The sequence below is a fragment of the Sprattus sprattus genome, assembly GCF_963457725.1.
Source record: "Sprattus sprattus genome assembly, chromosome: 10".
NCBI classification, from domain to species: Eukaryota; Metazoa; Chordata; class Actinopteri; order Clupeiformes; family Clupeidae; genus Sprattus; species Sprattus sprattus.
In genome coordinates this window covers 4,392,485-4,415,450 of record NC_137908.1, presented here as the reverse complement: position 1 = coordinate 4,415,450, position 22,966 = coordinate 4,392,485, and the positions used below count along the sequence as shown (strand labels likewise).

At 43.5% G+C, this 22,966-nt stretch overlaps 2 protein-coding genes across 2 annotated transcripts in view; both read right to left on the bottom strand.

Annotated features, from left to right (window-relative positions):
* Positions 1-4,455: 4,455 nt before the first annotated feature.
* Positions 4,456-13,432, bottom strand: smpd2b (sphingomyelin phosphodiesterase 2b). The gene is made up of 10 exons (XM_080845710.1): positions 13,304-13,432; positions 12,553-12,649; positions 9,865-9,941; positions 8,815-8,908; positions 8,431-8,520; positions 7,693-7,775; positions 7,117-7,249; positions 6,520-6,624; positions 6,048-6,219; positions 4,456-5,015 (listed from the first exon to the last, which is right to left on the bottom strand). The coding sequence occupies exons 1-10, from the start codon at positions 13,351-13,353 to the stop codon at positions 4,519-4,521; spliced, it is 1,398 nt and encodes a 465-aa protein (XP_080701836.1). The 5' UTR covers positions 13,354-13,432; the 3' UTR covers positions 4,456-4,518.
* Positions 13,433-17,355: 3,923 nt separating this feature from the next.
* tead3b (TEA domain family member 3 b) overlaps positions 17,356-22,966 on the bottom strand; it is a 68,653-nt gene continuing 63,042 nt past the window's right edge. The window contains exons 13-15 of the mRNA XM_080845728.1: positions 22,823-22,966; positions 22,380-22,532; positions 17,356-20,638 (exon numbers count right to left, since the gene is read on the bottom strand). Coding sequence (XP_080701854.1) covers positions 20,525-20,638; positions 22,380-22,532; positions 22,823-22,966 — 411 coding nt within the window. The 3' untranslated portion in view covers positions 17,356-20,524. The remainder of the gene's footprint in view (positions 20,639-22,379; positions 22,533-22,822) is intronic.

Sequence of the window (22,966 nt, the reverse complement as noted above, 5' to 3'; positions counted from 1 at the left end):
CTTTCTTCTGTTAAGGAGTTGATGCGGTGAATAAGCTATGCAGGTTTTTGGGTGGAGTACCTGTGCTCCTGTCACGCCTACATACCGCCTTTTTAGTGTGTGTCTTCGCTACTGAGTGCACTGTAATGACTATCATCCAGACGTTACGTGACCTGCAACTTATTTGGCTCACACTGCATTTTTCACACCTGTTGCGAAAGGTACATTTTCCGTTGCTAGGTTACTGTATTGCGGACGAAGGTGATGAACTATTGAATCATTCACGGCAATGAGGTCTTTATATGCAATGATCTGACGTCCTTTGCAGAGAGAGAGTTAATAGTTTAACCCTGTGACTCACAAGGACAGGTGAGCCCTGGAGAAAATCGAACGTGTCGGTGTGTGACAACAGTCCCGACAACGAAGTGAAGATTGCCTAACCATAGCCTACTTAACCCTTTAGACCACAGCGTCCAGATTACCAAACCATATAGGCTATACTAAACCATATCATATGGTCCATATGGCCATGGTAAATCAACAGTAGCCTACAGCGTCTGTACTTACCACACCCCACACGGCACGGGTGTTCATCATCTCAAGTCCATAATACCTGTCTAGACTTCACATTCCATTTCCACTGAGTGTGTTGTGGCAATGACGTAACTGTATGACCATCTCTACCATAGTCAACCTTTTCGATGTAGGCACTGAAAACATCTATGCGAAGTTACAGCACGCATACGCGCTCTCTGGAACATACAGCAATTGCATACCATTTAGACCTGTTCTGACGACTGAATTGTGTAGCCTAAAGAGCTGAAATAGTTTGCAACAGGTTTAACAGCACAGCCTGTAACTCATCTGCTTCTCCAGCTACAGGGCAGTTAAAATGTGAATATAACGCTCATGCAAAATTACATGAATGAGTTATTTGGACGCTTTTCCCTCATTGTATTGAGCTTGCACAGAGTTTAGCCTAACTGCCTGTGGGACTAGGCCTACAGGTAGTCTATATCCATTCTCGGGACCAAAGAAGCCTATATTATTCTGCTGTCACCGTTGGCAGAGCAAAAATAGTATATTTGAAAAAGTTCTACATTTTCTAAGGCCTCCCTGGGCAAGTTCGCAGTTTGGCGAGTTTTGTAAATGACGAGTTTTGTAAATGACGAGGAGTCTGTCACAGCAAGGAAGCATGACCCCCGCCTCACCTTGCGCTGGGAAAGCCAACGCCCAACACCTACGGTTGCCCATAACAAACACCCAGATACAGGGCTCTCAAGTTTTGAAGACAGGCAATATCCCCCGGTCAAGCCCCCGACCCGCCCCCATTCCGCATTCCGCCCGCCGCAAGGATCCACCAACAAGAAGGGTCTTGACTGCGATCTCTTGGCGCTGAGAGAACAGGAGCTTGTCAGAGGAGTAGCTGAGAGGGGGAATAACACTGAATTATGACATGTAAATAAGATGGGGCTTATCCAGTAGCTGTCCTCTAGGTCTAGAGAGCACGAAAGTTTTAGCGATTGACAGGATCGTAATTGTTATTCTAAGGGTCTGACAACATGGGAAGGGAATCCACCAGAGATACACCCAGGGATGGAAAACCGATTCGGCCCACCGAGCACAGGCCCAGGGGCCCATGGGCTCAGGGGGCCCCTAAGCCAGAGCCTCTCTGTGAAGTCGCTGTTATACATGTATCTCATATTTGTGGCTGAAAGAGGTATTTTGTTAATTTGCTTTAATTGAGTGTACCTGTGCTGTGTTAGAAAATGTGTGTGTGCGCTGTAAATCCTGTTGAGGTACAGGTGAAATTAGTCATTGTGCTGTTGAAAAAAAAGATTAAAAATTGATTACACTTAAGTAATGATTTGCGAGCGCACAATTTCTGCGTGCGCACAAAGGGGGGGGGGGGGGCTTTCACATGTTCAGGCCCAGAGGGGGGTCCATGGTGTCTTAATCCGTCCATGGATACACCTGCGTCTGTTACCCAATAAACGGCATAGAAAATGTGTCTGTACAGTCATATACCTTTCTCTTCTTCTCGTCTCTGAAGAAGTAGAGATTAGAGATTCTTTTTACATTTACAAAGCGGATTAAGGTGGCCTAACCCAGACTGTCAATAGATACCTCTCCATAGTCTTGGCCAACAGTGCCCCCTGCTGAGGAGTACCGGAATAGCAGCAGCCCAATATCCTGACCTTTGACTGAGCGGAAACCACAAACCAATGAAGGCCCTTGCTAAGAGGGGTCTCATTATGTTCAAGAGTAGATCTACCCCGATCCTCTTCCTCCGTCGCACATAAATAAGGGCCTGCTTCATAGATAGAAGAAATCATTATTTATTTATATGTTTTATAAATGTGTCCTTCATTACAGAAGATATGTACAATAATACAATAATAACATATTATCAGGACAATGGATTGCTTGCAACATCAGAAAAATATGACCATGATTTTTGAAGAAAATGTTTTAGTTGTGGTAGATTCTATTTTGGCTGTTCCAAGTGTTCTGCTTCAGTCACAAATCTTGCTCAGTTCAGGTAAAAATGTGGGTGTCGGCCGCTAACGAGTTCAGTTAAAATTGTGGGCGTCGGCCGCTAACGAGTTCAGTTAAAAATTAGGGTGTCGGCCGCTAACGAGTTCAGTTAAAAATTAGGGTGTCGGACGCTAACGAGTTCAGTTAAAAATGTGGGTGCCACTGACCAGTGCAGTTAAAAATGTGGGTGCCAATGACGAGTGCAGTTAAAATGTGGGTGCAGGCCGCTGACAAGTTCTCACTTGTTCTCAAAGGAGACTGTGAGAAAGAGGAAAGGCAGTGCACGCGTGACGCTTCATTTTCCCGTAAGTGCAGAACCACGATGCGTGCCAAAACTTGATCAGTTTGGTGCAAATGGAAGTAAAACAACTCTCACAGACAATGATGAGTGAACCATAAGAAGAAGCACAGGATATGATTCCACTTATTTAAAACACAAACAGAATGAGAGTGGGTATTCAAAAGTGGTCATATAGGTCATATATGATATAGAGGGGTAGAGAACGAGGAGTTCGAGGGGCACGAAGGAGGGGGGAAAGGAAGAAGGAAGACGAGAGGGGGGGGGGGGGGGGGGTGGGGGTGTGTGTGGAGGACTCTGATGTCATCAACGGTGGCGGTGAGCTTCGTAAAGAGGAAAAGATGAATAGTGCAGTAGAGAGGATAGGAGGCAGGGGAGGTCAGAGAAAGAAGGGAGAGTGTGTGTGTGTGTGTGTGTGTGTGTGTGTGTGTGTGTGTGTGTGTGTGTGTGTGGGAGGAGGGGGGGGGTAATGCTGGCTTGTCCAAAAGAGCCGCTGTCCTGCAGGGCTTTAAACAGGAAGCAGAAACTTAAGTCGAGGGAAACTTCAGGAGGCTGGTGGAAGAGGTAAAACAGTCTTGGACCATCACCACAGCAGCACCAGAGTGCTGAATAGAGGAGTAAGACAGTCTGCTTCTATCACCATGGTAACACACATCATTCCTGAGGAGGGCAGGGCTACTTTGAGCGAAAAGGTTGACAGGAGATTTAGTCCTCCAGCCTCTAAGCTCAGTCACATTATTCAGACGTCTCACTCTGCTACCGATGCAGCTTATTAAGACGTCTCACTCTGCTACTGATGCAGCTTATTAAGACGTCTCACTCTGCTACCGATGCAGCTTATTCATACGACTAACTCTGCTACCGATGCAGCTTTTTAAGACGTCTCACTCTGCTACCGATGCAGCTTATTAAGACGTCTCACTCTGCTATTGATGCAGCTTATTAAGACGTCTCACTATGCTACTGATGCAGCTTATTCATACGACTAACTCTGCTACCGATGCAGCTTTTTAAGACGTCTCACTCTGCTACCGATGCAGCTTATTAAGACGTCTCACTCTGCTATTGATGCAGCTTATTAAGACGTCTCACTATGCTACTGATGCAGCTTATTCATACGACTAACTCTGCTACCGATGCAGCTTATTAAGACGTCTCACTCTGCTATTGATGCAGCTTATTAAGACGTCTCACTATGCTACTGATGCAGCTTATTCATACGACTAACTCTGCTACCGATGCAGCTTATTAAGACGTCTCACTCTGCTACTGATGCAGCTTATTAAGACGTTTCACTCTGCTATTGATGCAGCTTATTAAGACGTCTCACTCAGCTACTGATGCAGCTTATTAAGACGTCTCACTCTCCTACTGATGCAGCTTATTAAGACGTCTCACTCTGCTACCGATGCAGCTTATTAAGACGTCTCACTCTGCTACCTATGCAGCTTATTAAGACGTCTCACTCTGCTATTGATGCAGCTTATTCATACGTCTCACTCTACTACTGATGCAGCTGGAGGGGAAAATTGGTCCCTTTGAGACACAGAATACATAGTAAAAAAGAACAGTCAAGAGAGTAGAACCTAAAAGAATTCTGATATCAAATGATCTACCAAAGTCAGGAGCTTTCACTGGGGTCTTAGAGCCGGCTTCAGCTGATTCAGTCAGAGGGTAAAAAAAAACCCTCTTAACCCCTCCCCTTAGTCCTCCTTAAGGCCGGCGTCCTGATTGGTCGGGTCTTCCCCGTGGGCGTGTTGTTGGGGCGGCGTCTTCCCCCGGAGCTCCTTACTGCAGGCGTCCTGATTGGTCGGGTCTTCCCCGTGGGCGTGTTGCGGGGGCGGCGGCGTCCTCCCCCGGAGCTGCTCCTGCAGGCTGGCGGCGGCGAGCCTCATGTGGTCATCGGCGCTCTGCAGGGCCTTGAGCTCGGTGCTGTGGAAGAGCCAGAGCACCACGGCGCACAGCAGCAGGCAGAAGCACAGCGCCCCCAGCAGGTAGAAGGAGGCGCGCGGGAACGGGTGCTGCGCGGCCGCCGCGGACAGCCAGGGCACCGCCGCTATGGCCAGCTCCAGCAGTAGCAGCGCCAGTCCCATGCCGCCGGTGCGCGCCGCGCCGTAGCGCTTCTGCTGGGCGCAGTGCACCCCCACCTTCACCTCCGTACGTGCCTCCGTCACCAGGTCCACCAACTCAGCCAGCTTACCTGCCACGGGAGGAGGAACACCACTGTCTTAGACATAATACTGTACAACCACTTAGTCATATACTACAACCACTTAGACATATACTATACAACCACTTAGACATATACTGTACAGCATCAATGTATAGTATACATGAAGTAAACATCTGCACCCATCAGATAAACAACTACTCAAAACAAAGCAAATAATGATCTTTGCTGTATGAACGGCATGTGTTTGGTTTGAGATGCTTCAGTGGTCTGCTCATGTAACACCTGCTGTGTAAATCATGTCTGTGTACTTTAACTACCCAGAAGAATGGGCCACGTTGTTGAGAGGTGTTTGCATACTCTCGATAGTATATGAACTTTGGCAGCCGGTTTATCTGGTTGAAAAGTGGAGTGGGGCGACAGTGGTACAGGAGGTAGAGAAGTCGTTTAGTAATCAGAAGGTTGCTAGTGTCCTTGAGCAAGACACTGAACCCCTTATTGCTCCTGATGAGCAGTGTGCCATCAGTGTAAATGTAAAATGTGTATACATCCTTGTAAGTCGCTTTGGATAAAAGCGTCTGCTAAATGAATAAATGTAAATGTAAATGTGATGTTCACATACACTGTTTGCTGGTCACACCAAAGCATGCCTGTGCGGATTGTTAAGCTGGCAGCACCCATGCAGTTCTTAAGTGGTGGATCCGTTCTCTGTCTAAAGTCTAGCCTGGTGGTTGGGATCACTAGGTTGAAGACTGTATTGTTTCTCTCTTCATTGTATAACCCACGGCTGTGAACTTGCATTGACATTTAGCCGTTGAGCAGACGCTTTTGTCCAAAGCGACGTACAAGGGTGGGGACAGTCAAGCTAAGAGCAACAAAAACCTGGTGTAACAATAAATACTACTTTACATAACAAATAGAAAAACGACAAAGAAAGAAACAGAAGTGCAGGAATGTAACTGCTGAAGTGCAAGTTAAGCACTTAGTCAAGGTGCCAGTTAGGAAGGGAGGTGCTCTCTGAAGAGTTGGGTGCTTTATTCCCCCGGGTGAGTAGTTGAGTACCTGTGTCCTCCTCGCTGCTCTCTGGCTCCCCCTGGTGGCTGCCGGGGTGCGAGGGCACAAGCAGGAGATGGGCACTCAGGGCCTCGTGGTCCGACAGGGGGAAGGCCCGACCCGGACACGACCCCTTGGTAGTGCTCAGAGACTCACACTTTATCTCTACACGCTTGGACCCCTGAGGCATCACACACACGCACGCACGCGCGCGCGCGCACACACACATCAGACACAGATCAATTATCAGACACTTTAATATATTAACAATTTCCAATGCCTATTGTCTATGTGTCCCATATATGTTGCTTTTACACAAGACTGTCACCGGAGGGTGCTACTTATACTTGTGGTTATACTTGTTTGGCTAGAGAGGTGCTGACACTGATTCACTGTATATATGTGTGTTATTTGGCTACTAGGAGGTGCTGAAACATTAACTCAGGATATATGTGCGTTGTGGATCTCCACACAAGCTCACCTTAAACAGAATGTAGTCGATGCGAATGCCCTTCTCAAAAGGGTGCAGCTCTTTCTCATTGATGAAGGGGTTGTTAGCTATGAGAGTGTGTCCATTCTCACAGCCCTGGAACAATGATAAAAGCATTTTACAGACGTGTCAACACTTCAATTTATAATGAAATGATTACAATAAAATGTATAAATGATTACATTAAATGATACAATTAATGATTTAGCAGGTACTTCTATCCAAAGCAGTTCTCTTAGTACAGCACAGGTATTCAGTATATCAGCCTGTTGCCTGAGGTCAAAGGTCAAATCAGTGATCAGCATCTTGCTGCTTCGCTAGGGTTCAAATACACATAAGCGTTTTTTTTAAAACGGGACGCTATGAAATGCATTGATTCCTATGATACGGCGCGCTTTCACGCAAAGCGCGCCAAACCATAGGAATCAATGCATTTTCTAGCGTCCTGTTCTAAAAAAAACGCTTATGTGTATTCGAACCCTTAGGCTGTAGGGTTTCAATTTGGTTTGAATCTTCTCTCTTCCATCTGTTGTGAAAGCAGGCTATCTGTAATCTCCTCTCGTTGTGCGACACTCTGAGAAAACTCACGTCAAAGTTGTCCGTCTCCGTGTAGCAGTCCCTCAGGCCGGTGGAGGTGCGCAGCAGACGGCAGCCCAGGTCCTGGGGGTGCATGTTGAAGTCGCCCCCCACGACCACCAGGTCGGCCCCTCTGGAGGTGTGCCTGCACAGACAGACAGACAGACAGACAGACAGACAGACAGACAGACAGACAGACAGACAGACAGACAGACAGACACACACACACACACACACACACACACAGATGAGAACTGTAGCAAAGCCCACCTCCAAATCCAGTGCAAAGTACAGATTGAGTTAGTAAACCTTATTAGTCCTGACTGGATTAGACTGGATCAGACTGTTAATATGTTACATATACTGTATGTAAGTTCCGTACCAGAACAAACCTCCAAAATAAGTGCTCATCTAGATTTATTTACATAATTTACATTTTATTTGCGTTGTAGAGAACTGTCATGACTGTCAAACTACGAAGCTGAGTGAAGTGTGTGATTGGACTGGACTGGACAGTTAATGTGATGCAACTGTCCTGTGGCCATGGTGGCCATGATGTCATGGTGACTGTGGCCATGGTTTCCGTACCGGATGAAGTGTTGCAGTTCCCAGGCCTGAACGACTCGATGGGGCAGATAGGCATCCTTCTCCCTGCAGTACTCTGCATGAAGCTGGAGGGATATAGACAGTCAGCAATGTCACATATACACGGACACACACACACACACACACACACACACACACACACACACACAGGCATGCACACACACACACAGGCATGCACACACAAACTCACAGGCATACACACACACACACACACACACACACACACACACACACCCTCGTTACACACATAGAGGGCCCTATTTTGATGGCTTAACAGCTGGCCTATTCCACATGGGTGGGTGATTTATCGCCATGAGGCGTGGACTTTGGATATTGCGTGGCGACATATTCTTCTTTGACAGGGGAACAGTTGAATGCGCCAATCATAAACAAACAATCACAGCCCAAGTAGGATTTATCCATCTGACAACAAATATCACATTCCTTTTATTGGAAGAGAGGCGCATATGCCTGATTATTTTCTGTACAAGCAAGGAAGCAGGAATGAACCTCTAATGGGTTAATGCAATCTTGGATATCCTCGAAGTTAAAAGATATCCTGGCATGCTTTTAAAAAAGAATCAAATGTTTAGGTTAAACCCCTTGAAAGACATGTGCGTCACACACACACCTCATATACAGTAGATTGCTTGTCTCTTTGCATACACACCATGTACATTTTTAAATGTTCTTTACACACACCCACACAGCCCCACTCACATGTGTGACGTAGATATGGGCCATCAACCCACCGATCTTCATCTGTACCATTCCAACAGCCTTCCCTCCGAACCAGTCTCCATGTTGGACCTATCACACACACACACACACACACACACACACACACACACACACACACAGAGAGACACACACACACACAGAGACACACACACACACACACACACACACAGACACACACACACACACACACAAACAAACACACACACACACAGACAGACACAAACACACAGACACACGTATTTTCTACCATCAAGATCACAAAACTGACCTTCCTAACCTTTCACGCTAGATTGGATGAATGTAATAGAATGGATCGTTCCAGTTCTGTCCAACTTAAGGTTCTAACTAAAGAGGACTACTCACCTTGTAGGGGTATCCATTCACAGAGAAGCGGTACAGAAATGCATCATGGATGCGGTGCTTGGAGAAGACGGCCAGCCCACTGCCTATGACTCCACTACAAAACATCAAACATGAACATTTTAATACATCATCATTGTGTGCCGGCACTGTTCACTTTGTAGCCATACCAACGATGAAATAACACTCTAACCTACCAATAAAGGTAGAGCACAAGACATTTGTAACACAGCATGTCAATGAGTTTAATTGATTTCAAACACTGCCTTGATAGCAGTATCAGTGAGCAGTTTTACTAAATGTGTATGAAATAAATGATCGGCACTCACACCCTGGGAGTGAGAAACAACATAAAGCTGATACCATTTTAAGACTGTGACCCACATGGCTTTCTATCTCTGTTGACTAAGCACAACTTGAACCCCCGTGATCCCCCACCACAGGGCCGTGTTCCTGTTTTATGACCCACGCTGTGAGCACATCCAGATAATCACTTCCTCTGTGGACTCCGGCACTCTTGCACTGTGCCAGCGGTGTAAAGCCACCATGACACTTGACAGATCGTTGTGTGTGAACTGTGATGACACAGCACCATAAAGGGGGATTTATGCTTGCCATTGCTGTCTTTGTGCAAGCCAGCGCACGCCAAAAGTGACTTTATTTCTGCTGGCGCGCACTGCGTCTTCATCGTTTCATCATTTCGACTGATCACACCACACCTCCCAGTTTCTGTAACTTGGCGCGGGTGTTGCCCGTGTCTCCAAGCATGGCTATGATCTATCAATGCAGGAACATAGGGATTATATGCCTTGACGGTTAAACTACATCATCAATATAACTCTGCAGCCACGTCGCATGTGTCAAGTTACAAAAATTGGGAGGTGCACAACTGGCAAGAAGTGACATCGAAGCGCACCAAAGCACCAGCCGCAATGGCGTTGAGCTACTTCCTTAGTTGCACATAGGTTCTACACAGAGCCCACCCCTTGTGGGCATTTGTACTTGTGCATTGGTGAGTCTGCGTCACTCTGCACACAAATATGAGAAGCCTACCTTTTGAAATGATGGGAGTATGGATGGGTACTGGAGAGAGTTTTCTTCAGGTAGAGGGCATCTTTCTCACTCCAAACCTGCAACAGTTTCAACAATTAGTCATCTGTACAACACAAACACACACACACACACACACACACACACACACACACACACAGAGACTGGGCCTGGCAAGGTCTTTGGGTGGTGAAAACGAGATACGAAGAGACTTCCACAGCAGATAGAAAATGGATGGATCATAGAAAATGCAGGATTCTACTTCACATTTTTGTGATTCAATTACATTTATTAAATGACCAAGTCATTAAATGAGCTTTAGTTCATGTTGTCCGCTGCCCGTCAATGAAATTAGGGCCCTAGATGTCAATGATTTTAATCAGTCAGCTTGCAAATGATCACTCTCCAGACATGAATTGAATATGGAGTAGAGTTCACCTGCTGATAACCCTAACTAAACCCCATACCAGAGGGGTGATCCAGTGGCCAAACCCCATACCAGAGGGGTGATCCAGTGGCCAAACCCCATACCAGAGGGGTGATCCAGTGGCCATACCCCATACCAGAGGGGTGATCCAGTGGCCATACCCCATACCAGAGGGGTGATCCAGTGGCCAAACCCCATACCAGAGGGGTGATCCAGTGGCCAAACCCCATACCAGAGGGGTGATCCAGTGGCCATACCCCATACCAGAGGGGTGATCCAGTGGCCATACCCCATACCAGAGGGGAGCTCCAGAAAGCATGGCTAAGCTGGCCTGGCATGAACTCGGAACTTGGAGTTGCATGAAGCTGTTGCGACCGTTTGTGCATTTGCTCAATCAATCCCTGTTGGTAAACCGAGAGTTGAGCAAGTTCTCGGCAAACCTGTGAAGACATCATCTATTAAGTGTTACAACATTGAGGTGCAACGGCAAAAAAAGAGAGAGTTTTGTAGCCTTTTTCATAGAGTGGGTGCTGCTAGACGAAGAAGAAGAAGAAGAAGAAGAAGAAGAAGAAGAAGAAGAAGAAGAAGAAGAAGAAGAAGAAGAAGAAGAAGAAGAAGAAGAAGAAGAAGAAGAAGAAGAAGAAGAAGAAGAAGAAGAAGAAGAAGAAGAAGAAGAAGAAGAAGAAGAACAACAAGAAGAAGAACAAGAACAAGAACAAGAACAAGAAGAAGAAGAAGAAGAAGAAGAAGAAGAAGAAGAAGAACAACAAGAAGAAGAACAAGAACAAGAACAACAACAACAACAACAACAACAACAACAACAACAACAACAAGAAGAAGAACAAGAACAAGAACAAGAACAAGAACAGGAACTGAAACGGTCCTGGAAACAAATAGCCGACCATGTAAAGTATAAATAAATAGCAGAGAAGCATAGAATATACCTAATTATATATCGATAGTAAATATCTTCCCATACATTTGATGTTACATTTGATTGCCTAATCATTTAGGAAAACATATAGCCTATAGGATGCGCCAAAAAATAAATGTTGGTGTATTTCTTTAATTAAAGTGATTTCTGCCATTAGCTGGAATAGCCCTCTGGTCCTGGGTGCAGATGACAGACCTGAAGTTTGAGCGGGTCAGACACCTCAAACATCGTGGCATTCTGGGAAACTACTCCTATTCCATGAATGCAGTGCATGATGGGAATGGGCCTGTGAGTGACAGGTGTGGATAGCCCACAGAGATTCAACACATCCGAGAGGGGGGTTCAAAGCCTGGGGGGGGGGCAAGAGAGGACACAATGGGCCGTGGTTGAAAAAAGAGGAGAGCTGGATTCACAGCCAGAAATTCAGAGGCACAGAGAAGCAGATGGTAAATTGACCGAGTTGACTCAGAGAGCACTCAAGGCGCTTTCAACATTAAGGTCTCAGACATCTATCAATCAATCAATCAATCAATCAATCAATTCAATTTTGTATAGCGCTTCTCTAAATACCCAAAGACGCTTTACAGAGTAGTCCAGTCCAGTCCAGTCATTCAGACACAGTCATACCGGAGGTGGTAAGCTACATCAGTAGCCACAGCTGCCCTGGGGCAGACTGACAGAAGCGTGGCTACCAATCAGCGCCTACGGCCCCTCCTTGCTGTGAGGCGACAGTGCTAACCACTGAGCCACCTTGCTGCCCGTGCTAGCCATGCATACACCGATAGAAGAGGCTACTATCCAAGTTGCCAACCTGCGCTTTGGGAACGGTTAAGGGCTCGGTGTCGTGCTCAAGGACACTTCGACACTTGGTGAGGAGGAGTCGGGATCGAACTAGCAACCTCGCCGATTACTAAACGACTCCTCCACCTCCTGAATTACTGTCGATGCAGATGCTTTGGGGATGTTTCGTTGCCAGTAATCCATAGGCTCCGGAAGCCCTACCAAGTACTGAGAATGTTTTAGACAACAGTTGTGTTTGACGACAGCTGTGGGTTGGTGTTGAGTGTTTGTGCGTGGTGTGAGTATATGAGGGGTGCACTATATAAGGAGAGTATGTGTGAAGTGTGTGTGTGTGTGTGACAATGTAAGCATTGCATTAACTGTGTGTGTGTGTGTATGCAAGGAGTTTATGAGCAGGGGAATGCTTTGGGACTGTGGTGTTTGTGTGTGTGTGTGTGTGTGTGTGTGTGTGTGTGTGTGTGTGTGTGTGTGTGTGTGTGTGTGTGTGTGTGTGTGTGTGTGTGTGTGTGTGTGTGTGTGCATTCCTCACCTCCTGCAGAAGGACGATGTCATAGTCCTCTCTGCTCAGCAGATCTCCAATCATGACGAAACGCTCCACACAGTGCTTACTGATATAACGGATACCCCTAGAGGACAAACACACACACACATCCTGTTAATGATCTCACAAAAACACACACAAAAACACACACCCTCTTAATGATCTTATCACACACAAACTCACACACACACACACACACACACACACACACACACACACACACACACACACACACACACACACACACACACACACACACACACACTCACACTCACACACACACTCACACACACACACACACACACACACACTCTAAATGATCTAATCTCAAACATACACATGTTCAAACACACACACAGGTTGCACCCACAGCTATGGTTGGCCTTATTAAACATACCTGAATCATTTGTGTTTAGAATTCCCTAATCACACACACACACACACACACACACACCAACTAACAACACACTTCAGCATTCACTACCTGGATGCCTCTTTCTCTTCCACATGGACACACAGACACCTAGTCTGCACTGACCAAAACATATTCTCTCATTAATGACTTCTTTACTCACAACAAAACATAAACACACACACACACACACACACACACACACACACACACACACACACACACAAACACGCACCCTGGTGAGACTAGGACAGATACACACAGACAGACACACAACATTGTCCTGTTGAGAAAACCAAAGACTCATCTGATGAACTCATAACTCACCAACAGTTGAGGGAGAAGACCCGCAGATGCATAGACTTGCTGGTTGCCATGGTGACAGCAGAAGCTGAAGTTGGCACGGCAACCCACCCTACAATGGAGCTACTGGTGCAGTTGCGGAGACGGAAATCTCTGAAATCACAGATGAAGAAACAAAAACAGCTATTACTGATATGCCACAGCTATAGACAGCCATAAGTGTCGCAATGGAAAGCTTCTTTAACCAAACAGTCACATACTCTACAGCAGCCACAGTCAATATCACCAGGTGATTTCAGTACATAGAAAAGTGTTGTCAAACTTAGCACTATCACAAACAGCCCACAGCAAACATACAAACAGATTCTGGACAAGATCTGGCTCCTTCTGTTTAAGATGAGATCTTTATCCAACACACCAAACTAGCCTTAATGCCAGCCTGCTGGGACTCACCACTTCAAATCCCATGCCTAGCAAAGATCTTCTACTTGTCCTGAGAAATCACTGGGAGCTCCCACAATGGGGAGGGGGGCGGGGTGTGGGTGGACATATTTAGCTCAGACTACAACCTCTGAGCACACACAAACACACACACACACACACACACACACAAACTCATGGCATTGCCTATTCTATCACCCTAACACCCTCGAAAAAACGCAGTCCTTAGCCTCTATGGCACCTCAACCCCCCGAGGGGTGAAAGACCTGAGAGGCTACCATGGCGACCGTGTACACAACCCTCACAGGCCTTCCTGGGGAGAGAAAAAGGCGTCTCAATCTGAGAGCAGTTGCTCTCACAGAGAACACGTATCTAGTTAAGTTTTACGGTTCTTTACAGTGTCTGGGGTTCTGTTTGGCACATGTGTATGACGTCTACACGGTGCAGAGTACAGTATCAACAATGTGTAGCTAGAGCACCTCATACACACTAGTTTAAGTCTAAGATAGCAGGTTGTCTTTGATGTTCTAACATTGAGTAACAAATACAAACTATAAAATAAAACTACTCCTGGTAGGGTGGTTCACGGTAGGGTGAAGATACATAAGGCCCGTTAGGTGAAAATTCACCCCAGTTACCTCAGGACTCTGAAGCTGCATAAAAGTATATTTATTACACAAACAAACAAACAAAAACAATTGCCATCAGGCTCCCCCTCCCAGCACAAGGCTGAAAGTGAAGCAATGATAAACCCCTCGCACAAGGTTTATATAGACAGATGTTAAGATCAGCAGGATTACCACGTGGTGGATTTCTGACGTCCGTGGCACGAATGGAAGTTTTGCACAAGATTGGAAGAAGCACAGTTCGTCCCTTCTTATCGCCTCTTGTCTAAACATGCTCTTGTACGTATAAGACTAAGTGGCAGCTAATAATCTCAGTTCAACACACAGACACACATACAGAAGAGCTATGTTTCTGCTTTCATAAGCACATGATTCATACAGGAATATATTAATACAAGGCACTTGATTCATATTCTTAAGTCATTAACAATGCTTTGAAATTATCTCCAACAAGGCCTACTTTGACTTTTGATGTTGATAGTTTGCAAACATAATTGTGCAAAATGAGTGATGACTTAAATTATCACACCATGAAATACATGTATGATGCCACTATATGTCCTGTACTATGGCATACATATCTTTATAGCATAAATCATCTTTAAAACTTCAAATAAAACAGCCCTTAGGTGAGCTGTAAGCTGAAAAGGTAGGACTTTCAATTAAGAGTTTTCACTGAAATCTATGATGCATATTTGTCATAACAAATACCTACATATTCACTTTACACGTTTCTGAATATCGTAGCCTATGGCTATTGCAGGTTTCCATTATTATCAGCTGTCAGACAAAACTGAAACAAGCGACAGGAGGTAGACCAGCCCACAACTAATGTCTAACGTTTATTTAAAGATGTTTAAAACAACTAGCTTACTAAGTAAACCAAGCTTAAAATTATAGTTTCTGTTATTATTTATCCTTAGGGTGACGACAACTCGATGTTTATCTGTGACGTAGATCATAAACAGTTTGAAAGCTTCATCAAGTTTTGCAAATTTAGCAAATTGTCAGGGAATTAAAACTGCCACGACAATGTACTGCTTAATAACACACACACAAACAACCTGTTGATCATAAAGGGTATGTTATATTTCTAATGTAAACATAAACTGTTCTGAATAGATAGCAGCATGAACTGCTGACCATCAGCTTTACGCTCCGTTGTAAGTGAATTCAAGTTTGTAACAGAAAACCTTACCGTAAACAGTTGGCTAGCTATCGTTAGCTAATCAGCTAGCAAGCTCGGCTAACGTTACAGGTTCACCAGTCCATAAAGCGAACCAAATGCCAATAGAGATTACCAACAAAACACTTTAAAAGACTTGTTTGTGGTTTATGGTCGTGCAAGTCAGTGTGTCACTTTCTTCATTGAATGGGGGCTGAAAACTCCCTTCCTCATTTTCAACTGTGTGGACAACTTGTGACGGAGCGAGGGGGCCGCAGAGGATGCTGGGATTTGTAGTCAAATGAGGTGACTGTTCCTCTGAACATATTAAGGGCTCCTTACTTTGTTAAGGCGAGACATGGCAGGTGAATAGGGTAAAAAATGTAAATACAAGGGATCACCATGAAACTTTACCAGTTGACTACATACATCATTACAAGAAAAAAATGTATTACAAGTTTTTGAATTTTGCATATTTAATTATGCTAATTAGGCTGGATCTCATTAAATATGCACGTTTTTGCATATATTTCAGGTACATGAATCTTAAACTGTGATAAAGCCAGGACCAAAATTCTTTTTTTATTTTGTTTATATATCAAATGACAAAAAATACTCAGATGGATTTTAGGATATCTGCTTTTATGACCTGGGAAATCAAAATATACTATCCGTGGCCTTAAAAACCCTATTTTCGCCATGATTTCCAGGTAAAATGACCCATAAATCTGGCCAGGAACAATTTATAAATAAATCCATCTGTAGATGTCTTCATAACAATGCTATGTGTGAAACTGGGAAGTGTGGTGTACCTAGGTTCTACATAGGCTGAGAAATGTGTACCTAAAAATGAAAAAACACTCATTTTGAGAAAACCGCATTTAAAGACAACACGTGGGGCACTGAGCGAATCACGTTAGCAGAAAAGCGCCGTCAGCCAATGAATCCCTTCAGAAAGTCAGGATTGGTTGCTGAAAAGAAAGGAAATGCCCATATTTGGATTACACAGCCTTCTGATCGAGGCTCATAGCGTTAAAGTCATTCCAGACATGACAGATGTCGTGTAAAAAGACGAAACGCTGAACGTGGTTCAAGGGAGAATTCTTGGTAAAGTTAGGAGAAAATGGATGCCGCGGCTGAACTAAATGCAGTGAAACAGACACTTAAATGTGTAATTTTGACGTTTTCTTTATGGTAGTATGAAAGATAACAAGTTAATAGGGCAAACTAGCCCAAAATCTCAAATTTGACCAGGGCATGAAAAAATCGATATTTCACCTGCCGTGTCTCGCCTTAAGTGCAGATGGCATTTGTGATGTTTATGTCAGGCTATCAAGAAACATGTATTGGCTACTGATTAGATTTAGTAATGGTGTTTTTGAGGTAACCCAGATAGTGGTTATCCAAGATCTGTCAGCATTTAAACTGATATTTCATTTATTTTTCACTCAGGTTGTTTCCTAGTACCCAGTTTTCTAACTAGACATTTCTCAGATTCTCAATCAAATTATCAGTAGGCGTAGTTATGTAGGCCTGATATGATTCCCAACAGACCATTAAATAACTGTAAATAATTGAGTATAGTCCTAACCCCAAATCTAAACAAAAATCTATTTTTATTTGCTAATGAACCACAGAGTATCTTGGCCTACTGGACCACTAAGCTTAGCATATTTTTACATTTCTATAAAATAACGAAGTCTATTTCATAAAAAAATAATGACATCAGTTCAGAGTCAGAACATTCTCTGGAGAAAAATGGCCCATGACGAACCATGCACCTTTTATTGAAAGATTATATGTATCATTATGATTATATTATACACACCCCTCACTTTGCATGTAACAGAATATACAAGATCACAATAAACAGATTGTAACCAAGGCCACAAGGAACCATAATCTAAAAAAAAAGAAGACAAACAAACCAGTACACACAAACAAACAAACAAAACAAAAAAACACCCACACCAGATTTAGATTACAACATATTTAAAATATGAACACACAGTTTTCAAAGGAAGCAAACAACGTCCATCGAAAGTCAAGGAACAAACAAAAACAAAAAATATATAATAATAATTATAATAACAATAATAATACAAAAACAAGAGCCAGTAAAAAATAGCTACACAAGGCAGCAGTCATTTAAAGCTTTTTCTGAGTTCTGATGTTGAAAATGGTGCTGAGTAGGGTGAGTCAGTCCATTCTTCTGGAGTTAAAGTCCATGACATGCGGTTTGCTACAATACGTTCATGTTACCTGTCTGTGTCTGTACACCTGTGTTGGACAGTGGATGGACGTTCTTCCACAAACATCTGACCCACTGTTCCAAAGACTCTGGCACACATAAACTTAGGTAATGGTCTCATGATAAGAATAATTAAAACAGTGCACATATTTTTATTTGTTGTTGTTTTTGTAGTTGCTGTTTAAGATTTTGATCACGGTAACAACACAAAGTTATTTTTAAGCCTTTGGTTGCTTGATATATCACTGCAGATGCATCACATATTAACTTTGGTAGAAAAGCTTTTCAGTTGCTTGATGTCACTCCAAAGGACTTTCAGGCATTCCACCCCTCAAAAAATGCGGACAAACTGTACAAGCATCTTGGAATACTTTAAGATGATACGCCCCAAACCAGTGTCAAAACATTATTTGTGACATTAACAAACAAAATGAATATTAGACATTGTTAGGCCAATTCAATGTACACACACATAGTCTGCAGTTTCTTAGATGTAAGACATCATCACCTTGACTAACATGTCCAAGTACATTCAATAAAATTCACAGTGGTTTGGCTCTCCCCCCACCATAGTCAAAAAAACTAACCATTTACCAACTTATACTTCCATGGAAACCAGTGATTCTCTCCCTCTCATTTTACACAGCATTGTCGTCGCTCTCAGTGACTGGTGCTTGGTTCAATAAGGGCCACTTCAGGTTCAAGTCAGACAACCTCAGGTTCATTTCTACACTAAAGACTGGAGAACATGTGTCAGTATTCTGCAGAGCACATCAATAATCAATTATTATTATATATAAAACATTATTAAAAAATATTATTTATTTCTAAAAGGGGAAGCCCTGAGAAGTGGAGGTTGTTAATTATCCTTGCAGTTTTAAAGTACTCAACGCAGAACAAAAGACTGTTATTTAAACACACACATCCAACAATAAAATTATCCTCGTCATACGACCAAATTTATGCACACACCACAAATAGCACAAATTCCATTAAAAAAAAAAAAAATCGAAAACGTCGAGAAAGTACCATTTGGGAGATGTATAGGGGTGTCCACTGAGGGAGGTAAGGAAGGAGTGGGCTTATGAAATAAAAGAAAACAAAAACAAACAAAAAAAGAAAACAAACTAACAAACAAAAATAAAAACCTTGCCATCACTCCAACATGAGTTTTCACATATTGGACAGAGTGGTGATTTCTTTTAGGGCCAGATGGCCAAGATTCTAAAGGTTCCCCCTCCCTTTGTCTGTTTCCATGGCAATGTTTACATTCTCTCACCTTGGCTTGTCTTCCTCCACTCTTGGCTTTCATCCAATGAGTGTGTACTCTCACTCACCCACTAAACCTACCCCGTCTTTTCCATTCCAGACAAAAAGGACGTGTTTGCTTTTCCCCAGATACTGACAGTGTACACAATGGAGCACAATGCTCATGTCATGCTGTCACTAAGCCACAGGGGTCAAAGTGTTTGGGTTTGTCCGTCTTTGAGAGAGTGGGCCCTGTTGGGCAAGGCTGAGGCTCTAGTGCTTTTGTGTGTCGGGGCCAGACAGGCCCATTAGGGCATGAGTCACTGTGATACCAGAGGGGGCAAGATGCCGTAGCAAAGTCACACCCAGGTGGATTGAGGAAAAAGGTAACAGCTGTTTCAGATCAGAGCACTGTAGAAAGATTCGCTGATGCTTGCACACAGTATCAGGCCCTGAAGAGGGTTGTGCCTAGCAAGGCTTTCGTGTTAAAGCCAGATAGAGACCAGGTCCCTTGCGTCCAGACCAATCTCCCCAATCAGCTAGTGTTGGTCATCTAGTTTCGACCAATCAGCTAGTGTTGGTCATCTAGTTCGACCTGTCTGTGAGGCATGTGCCAGCGAAGGTGAAGACGTGTGCTTGAGGGTGGGGGTGGGGCGGTCGAGGGCGACGAGGCACTTTGTCGCGGTCAGACGTCAGAAGAGTGTAGTGTGTTACCCCTCGCCTCCTCTCTCCACCCCTGCACATCAAGAGGTAGTCGAAAGGCACTTCAGAATGGCGATTCAGCAAAACTCATCTTTGGACAGAAGCATCTGCCTGTTTACATTATTACTTTAAAAAAGAAAAAATAATAATAACAAATCTACTATAACTTTGATTTTTGCCATTTTCATTATCACTATCGTTGAAATACTAAAATGCATGTAAACCTTTAGTTAGCCCCTTACCCATGGTCTGCACATTCTCAAACCTATGTGTCGCAGCATGTGTATCACATGAGGAGAAAACAAATTGTTTTGCCTTTGAAGAGAAATAATAAACATTCTTAACCATCAACTTTCAGTAAAAAAAAAGATGTAAAATACAATGTGAAACATTTGTATTGATAAGAAACAAAACCAACACGACCAATTTTGTCATTTAAGCATTTAAATATGCGTCTTGTAAAAAAAAAAAAAAAGAGGAAAAAGGAGAAGCCAATTAAGCTCAACTCAATCAATCAATTCTTCTTGACATGAAACTTCATCCATGTTTTCCTATTGTACAATGTTCTTTGAGGAGATTGAAAAAAAAATACATGTTGTTGTCAACCGTTTGCTTTGTTTTTGATGTTGGGCAGTCTGTGGTTTGGTGGCATTTATCACTAGGATGCTCCCTTAAGTTCATTCCCTCTCCCTCTTCCTTGGTGGCATTCATCACTTGGATGCTCACTTAAGTCCAGTCCCTCTCCCTCTCCCCCAGGAGCATCACTCGGATGCTCACTTAAGTTCATTCCCTCTCCCTCTCCCCCAGGAGCCTCAGTCCTTGATGAGACGATACACGTGGTATTGAGCTCCGTGTTCACTCGTTGACACCTCAAACACGAACGCTATACACATCAACGTCTCCTGGGTCTCCCGGTTCGTCACAACCTGCCAGAAATTGGACAGAATGCATATCAGCATTTAGAGTAAAATATATGGATAAATAATGTAATACTTATATAAAGTAGATGTTATAATAATGTATTAGAACATTTCTGTTTTTGAGTTGTTCACACAAAACATGCATGAATCTAAGAGCAGAATTTAGACTGCAAACTATGCCACTGTATTTTGAGTGTTTAAAAACAAAACATACTGTATGTATTCACTGTTCTGGGAAAGGTATGTACAGTTACGTATAATTTGTGTCTGTAAACATCTTTAGTATTTATTTATATCCCTGTTCAGAAGAGAAGGCGTGATTGAAAGTTGTGGTTTCTTAGAGGAGTAGGGAAGAGGACATTGAATTTGAATGCCATGCAAAGTGTCAAAACCTTGGAACTGAGGATCTAGCAACATGTTACGAAACAGCCCTGATTAGTTGATACAAATGATCACTGTGTTGACGTAAACTCGTGGCCTAGAAAGAAGGGCTGCACTCCGCTCATAAACTGGACATAAGTTTTCTATTTTAAACCTTTGTTGCTGTCGTGGAATCTTCTTTACACTTTGAATTCCCCAAATGCCATAACAATCATATAACATGTAGCTGCTGTCCTGACATGCTAATGCTAATGCTTTCATTTGATTTGTTTTCTTAAAGGTGAATTGTGTAGGATTTAGTGGCATCCAGAGGTTGCTGAATGGAAACCATCTGAATACTCCTCCATTTACAATCGGGTAGAAGAACCTACAGTGACCGTCAAGTGCCATGAACACATGCTAGTATTTAGGTTTGGCCCTTCTGTGCTGCTGTAGCAACATGGCGGCACAATTTAGTAGCATCTAGAGGTTGCTGAATTTAAACCAACTAGACGCTACAGATCAATGCAAACTGGAACGGCACGCTTCAATACCAGCTTCTTCCCCTCTGCTATCAGACTCCTGAACTCCCAAAGCTGACCTGGAGTATTTTTATTTTTTATTTTTGTTTTTCCTACCCCCTTCTCTCCCCTCCTACTGGCCTGAGCTACCTCTGACAAAAGAATACCACCAAACATTGTTGTGTGGCAATAAAGTTTTATCTATCTATCTATCTATCTATCTATCTATCTATCTATCTATCTATCTGAATACCCTTCCCTTTACAGTAGTGTAGAAGAACCTACAGTGACCATCGAGTGCCATGAACACATGAATGGCCCTCTCAGGAGCTAGTATTTAGGTTTGGCCCTTCTGGGCTGCTGTAGCAACATGGCGGCACATCATGGTGAACTCTGTGGAAGAGGAACCACTGCTTATGTAAATATGAAGGGCTCATTCTAAACTAATAAAAACACCTTTCATAATTACAGGTAATCACACATTAATGAAATCATATTTTTGAATACTATGTTCTAGAACAGATCCCCCATAATCCTACACACTGTACCTTTAAGATTTCAATTAAGATTCGACATATTATTGTAAGATAATAACGGTATGAGATCTCATGTTAACTCAATGCAATTCCAAAAATGAAAACTTGGCTTTGTCACAGGAAAGCTATTTTCATTATCCTGAGATTTCAACCCTATCCCATTTTCTTTCACGACAACAACATACTTCACATGAGGGCTCAAAAACACAAATAAATCCTTATCGTGAGTCATAACCAAAAAAAATATGTGAATGCATGCCTTTCAAGGCTTACTAAACATTCCATATTGTTACAATAAAAAGGTCTGTGAACGTGAGAAAACTGACGTACCTGTAAAATCGTGAAGTTTTCCAACACACTGTTCATCATGTATTTCTCAGGCAGGTGTTTAAGCTTGTGGATGAAGTTGATCATGTATTCACACATTGGCGAGCGGTGGATCCTGTACACATACCTCCCTCCTTCCATCCTAGCGTACTCTGTCTGAGAGGAGAGAAGTAGACGGAGAGAGAGAGAGAGGGGGAATAAGAGAGAGAGAGAGAGAGAGAGAGAGAGGGGACGAAGTGGGAGCATAAATGAGAAAGGAAGGGTAAATATAAAATAGCATAGGAACGAAATGAGTGAAAAAGAAATGAATGTAGAAACCTGGCTACAGAACAAGCTTAGACAACACAACATGATCATACCTACACAATGCCAGTGTTAAAAAATAACTAGAGCTGAAAAAAGAATGGTCCACAATGTATAGAGAGAGGTGGGATGTGTCTGACTACCTCTACTTTCTCCACCACCTGCTTGCCGAAGGAGCAGACTTTGGTGGATACGGTGATGGTCATGTTCTCATGGCTGCTGTACTGGCTGCTCACGCCGTAGAAGGAGCCGGGACCGTCCGCCATCCCACTGCTGTTCAGGTCCGC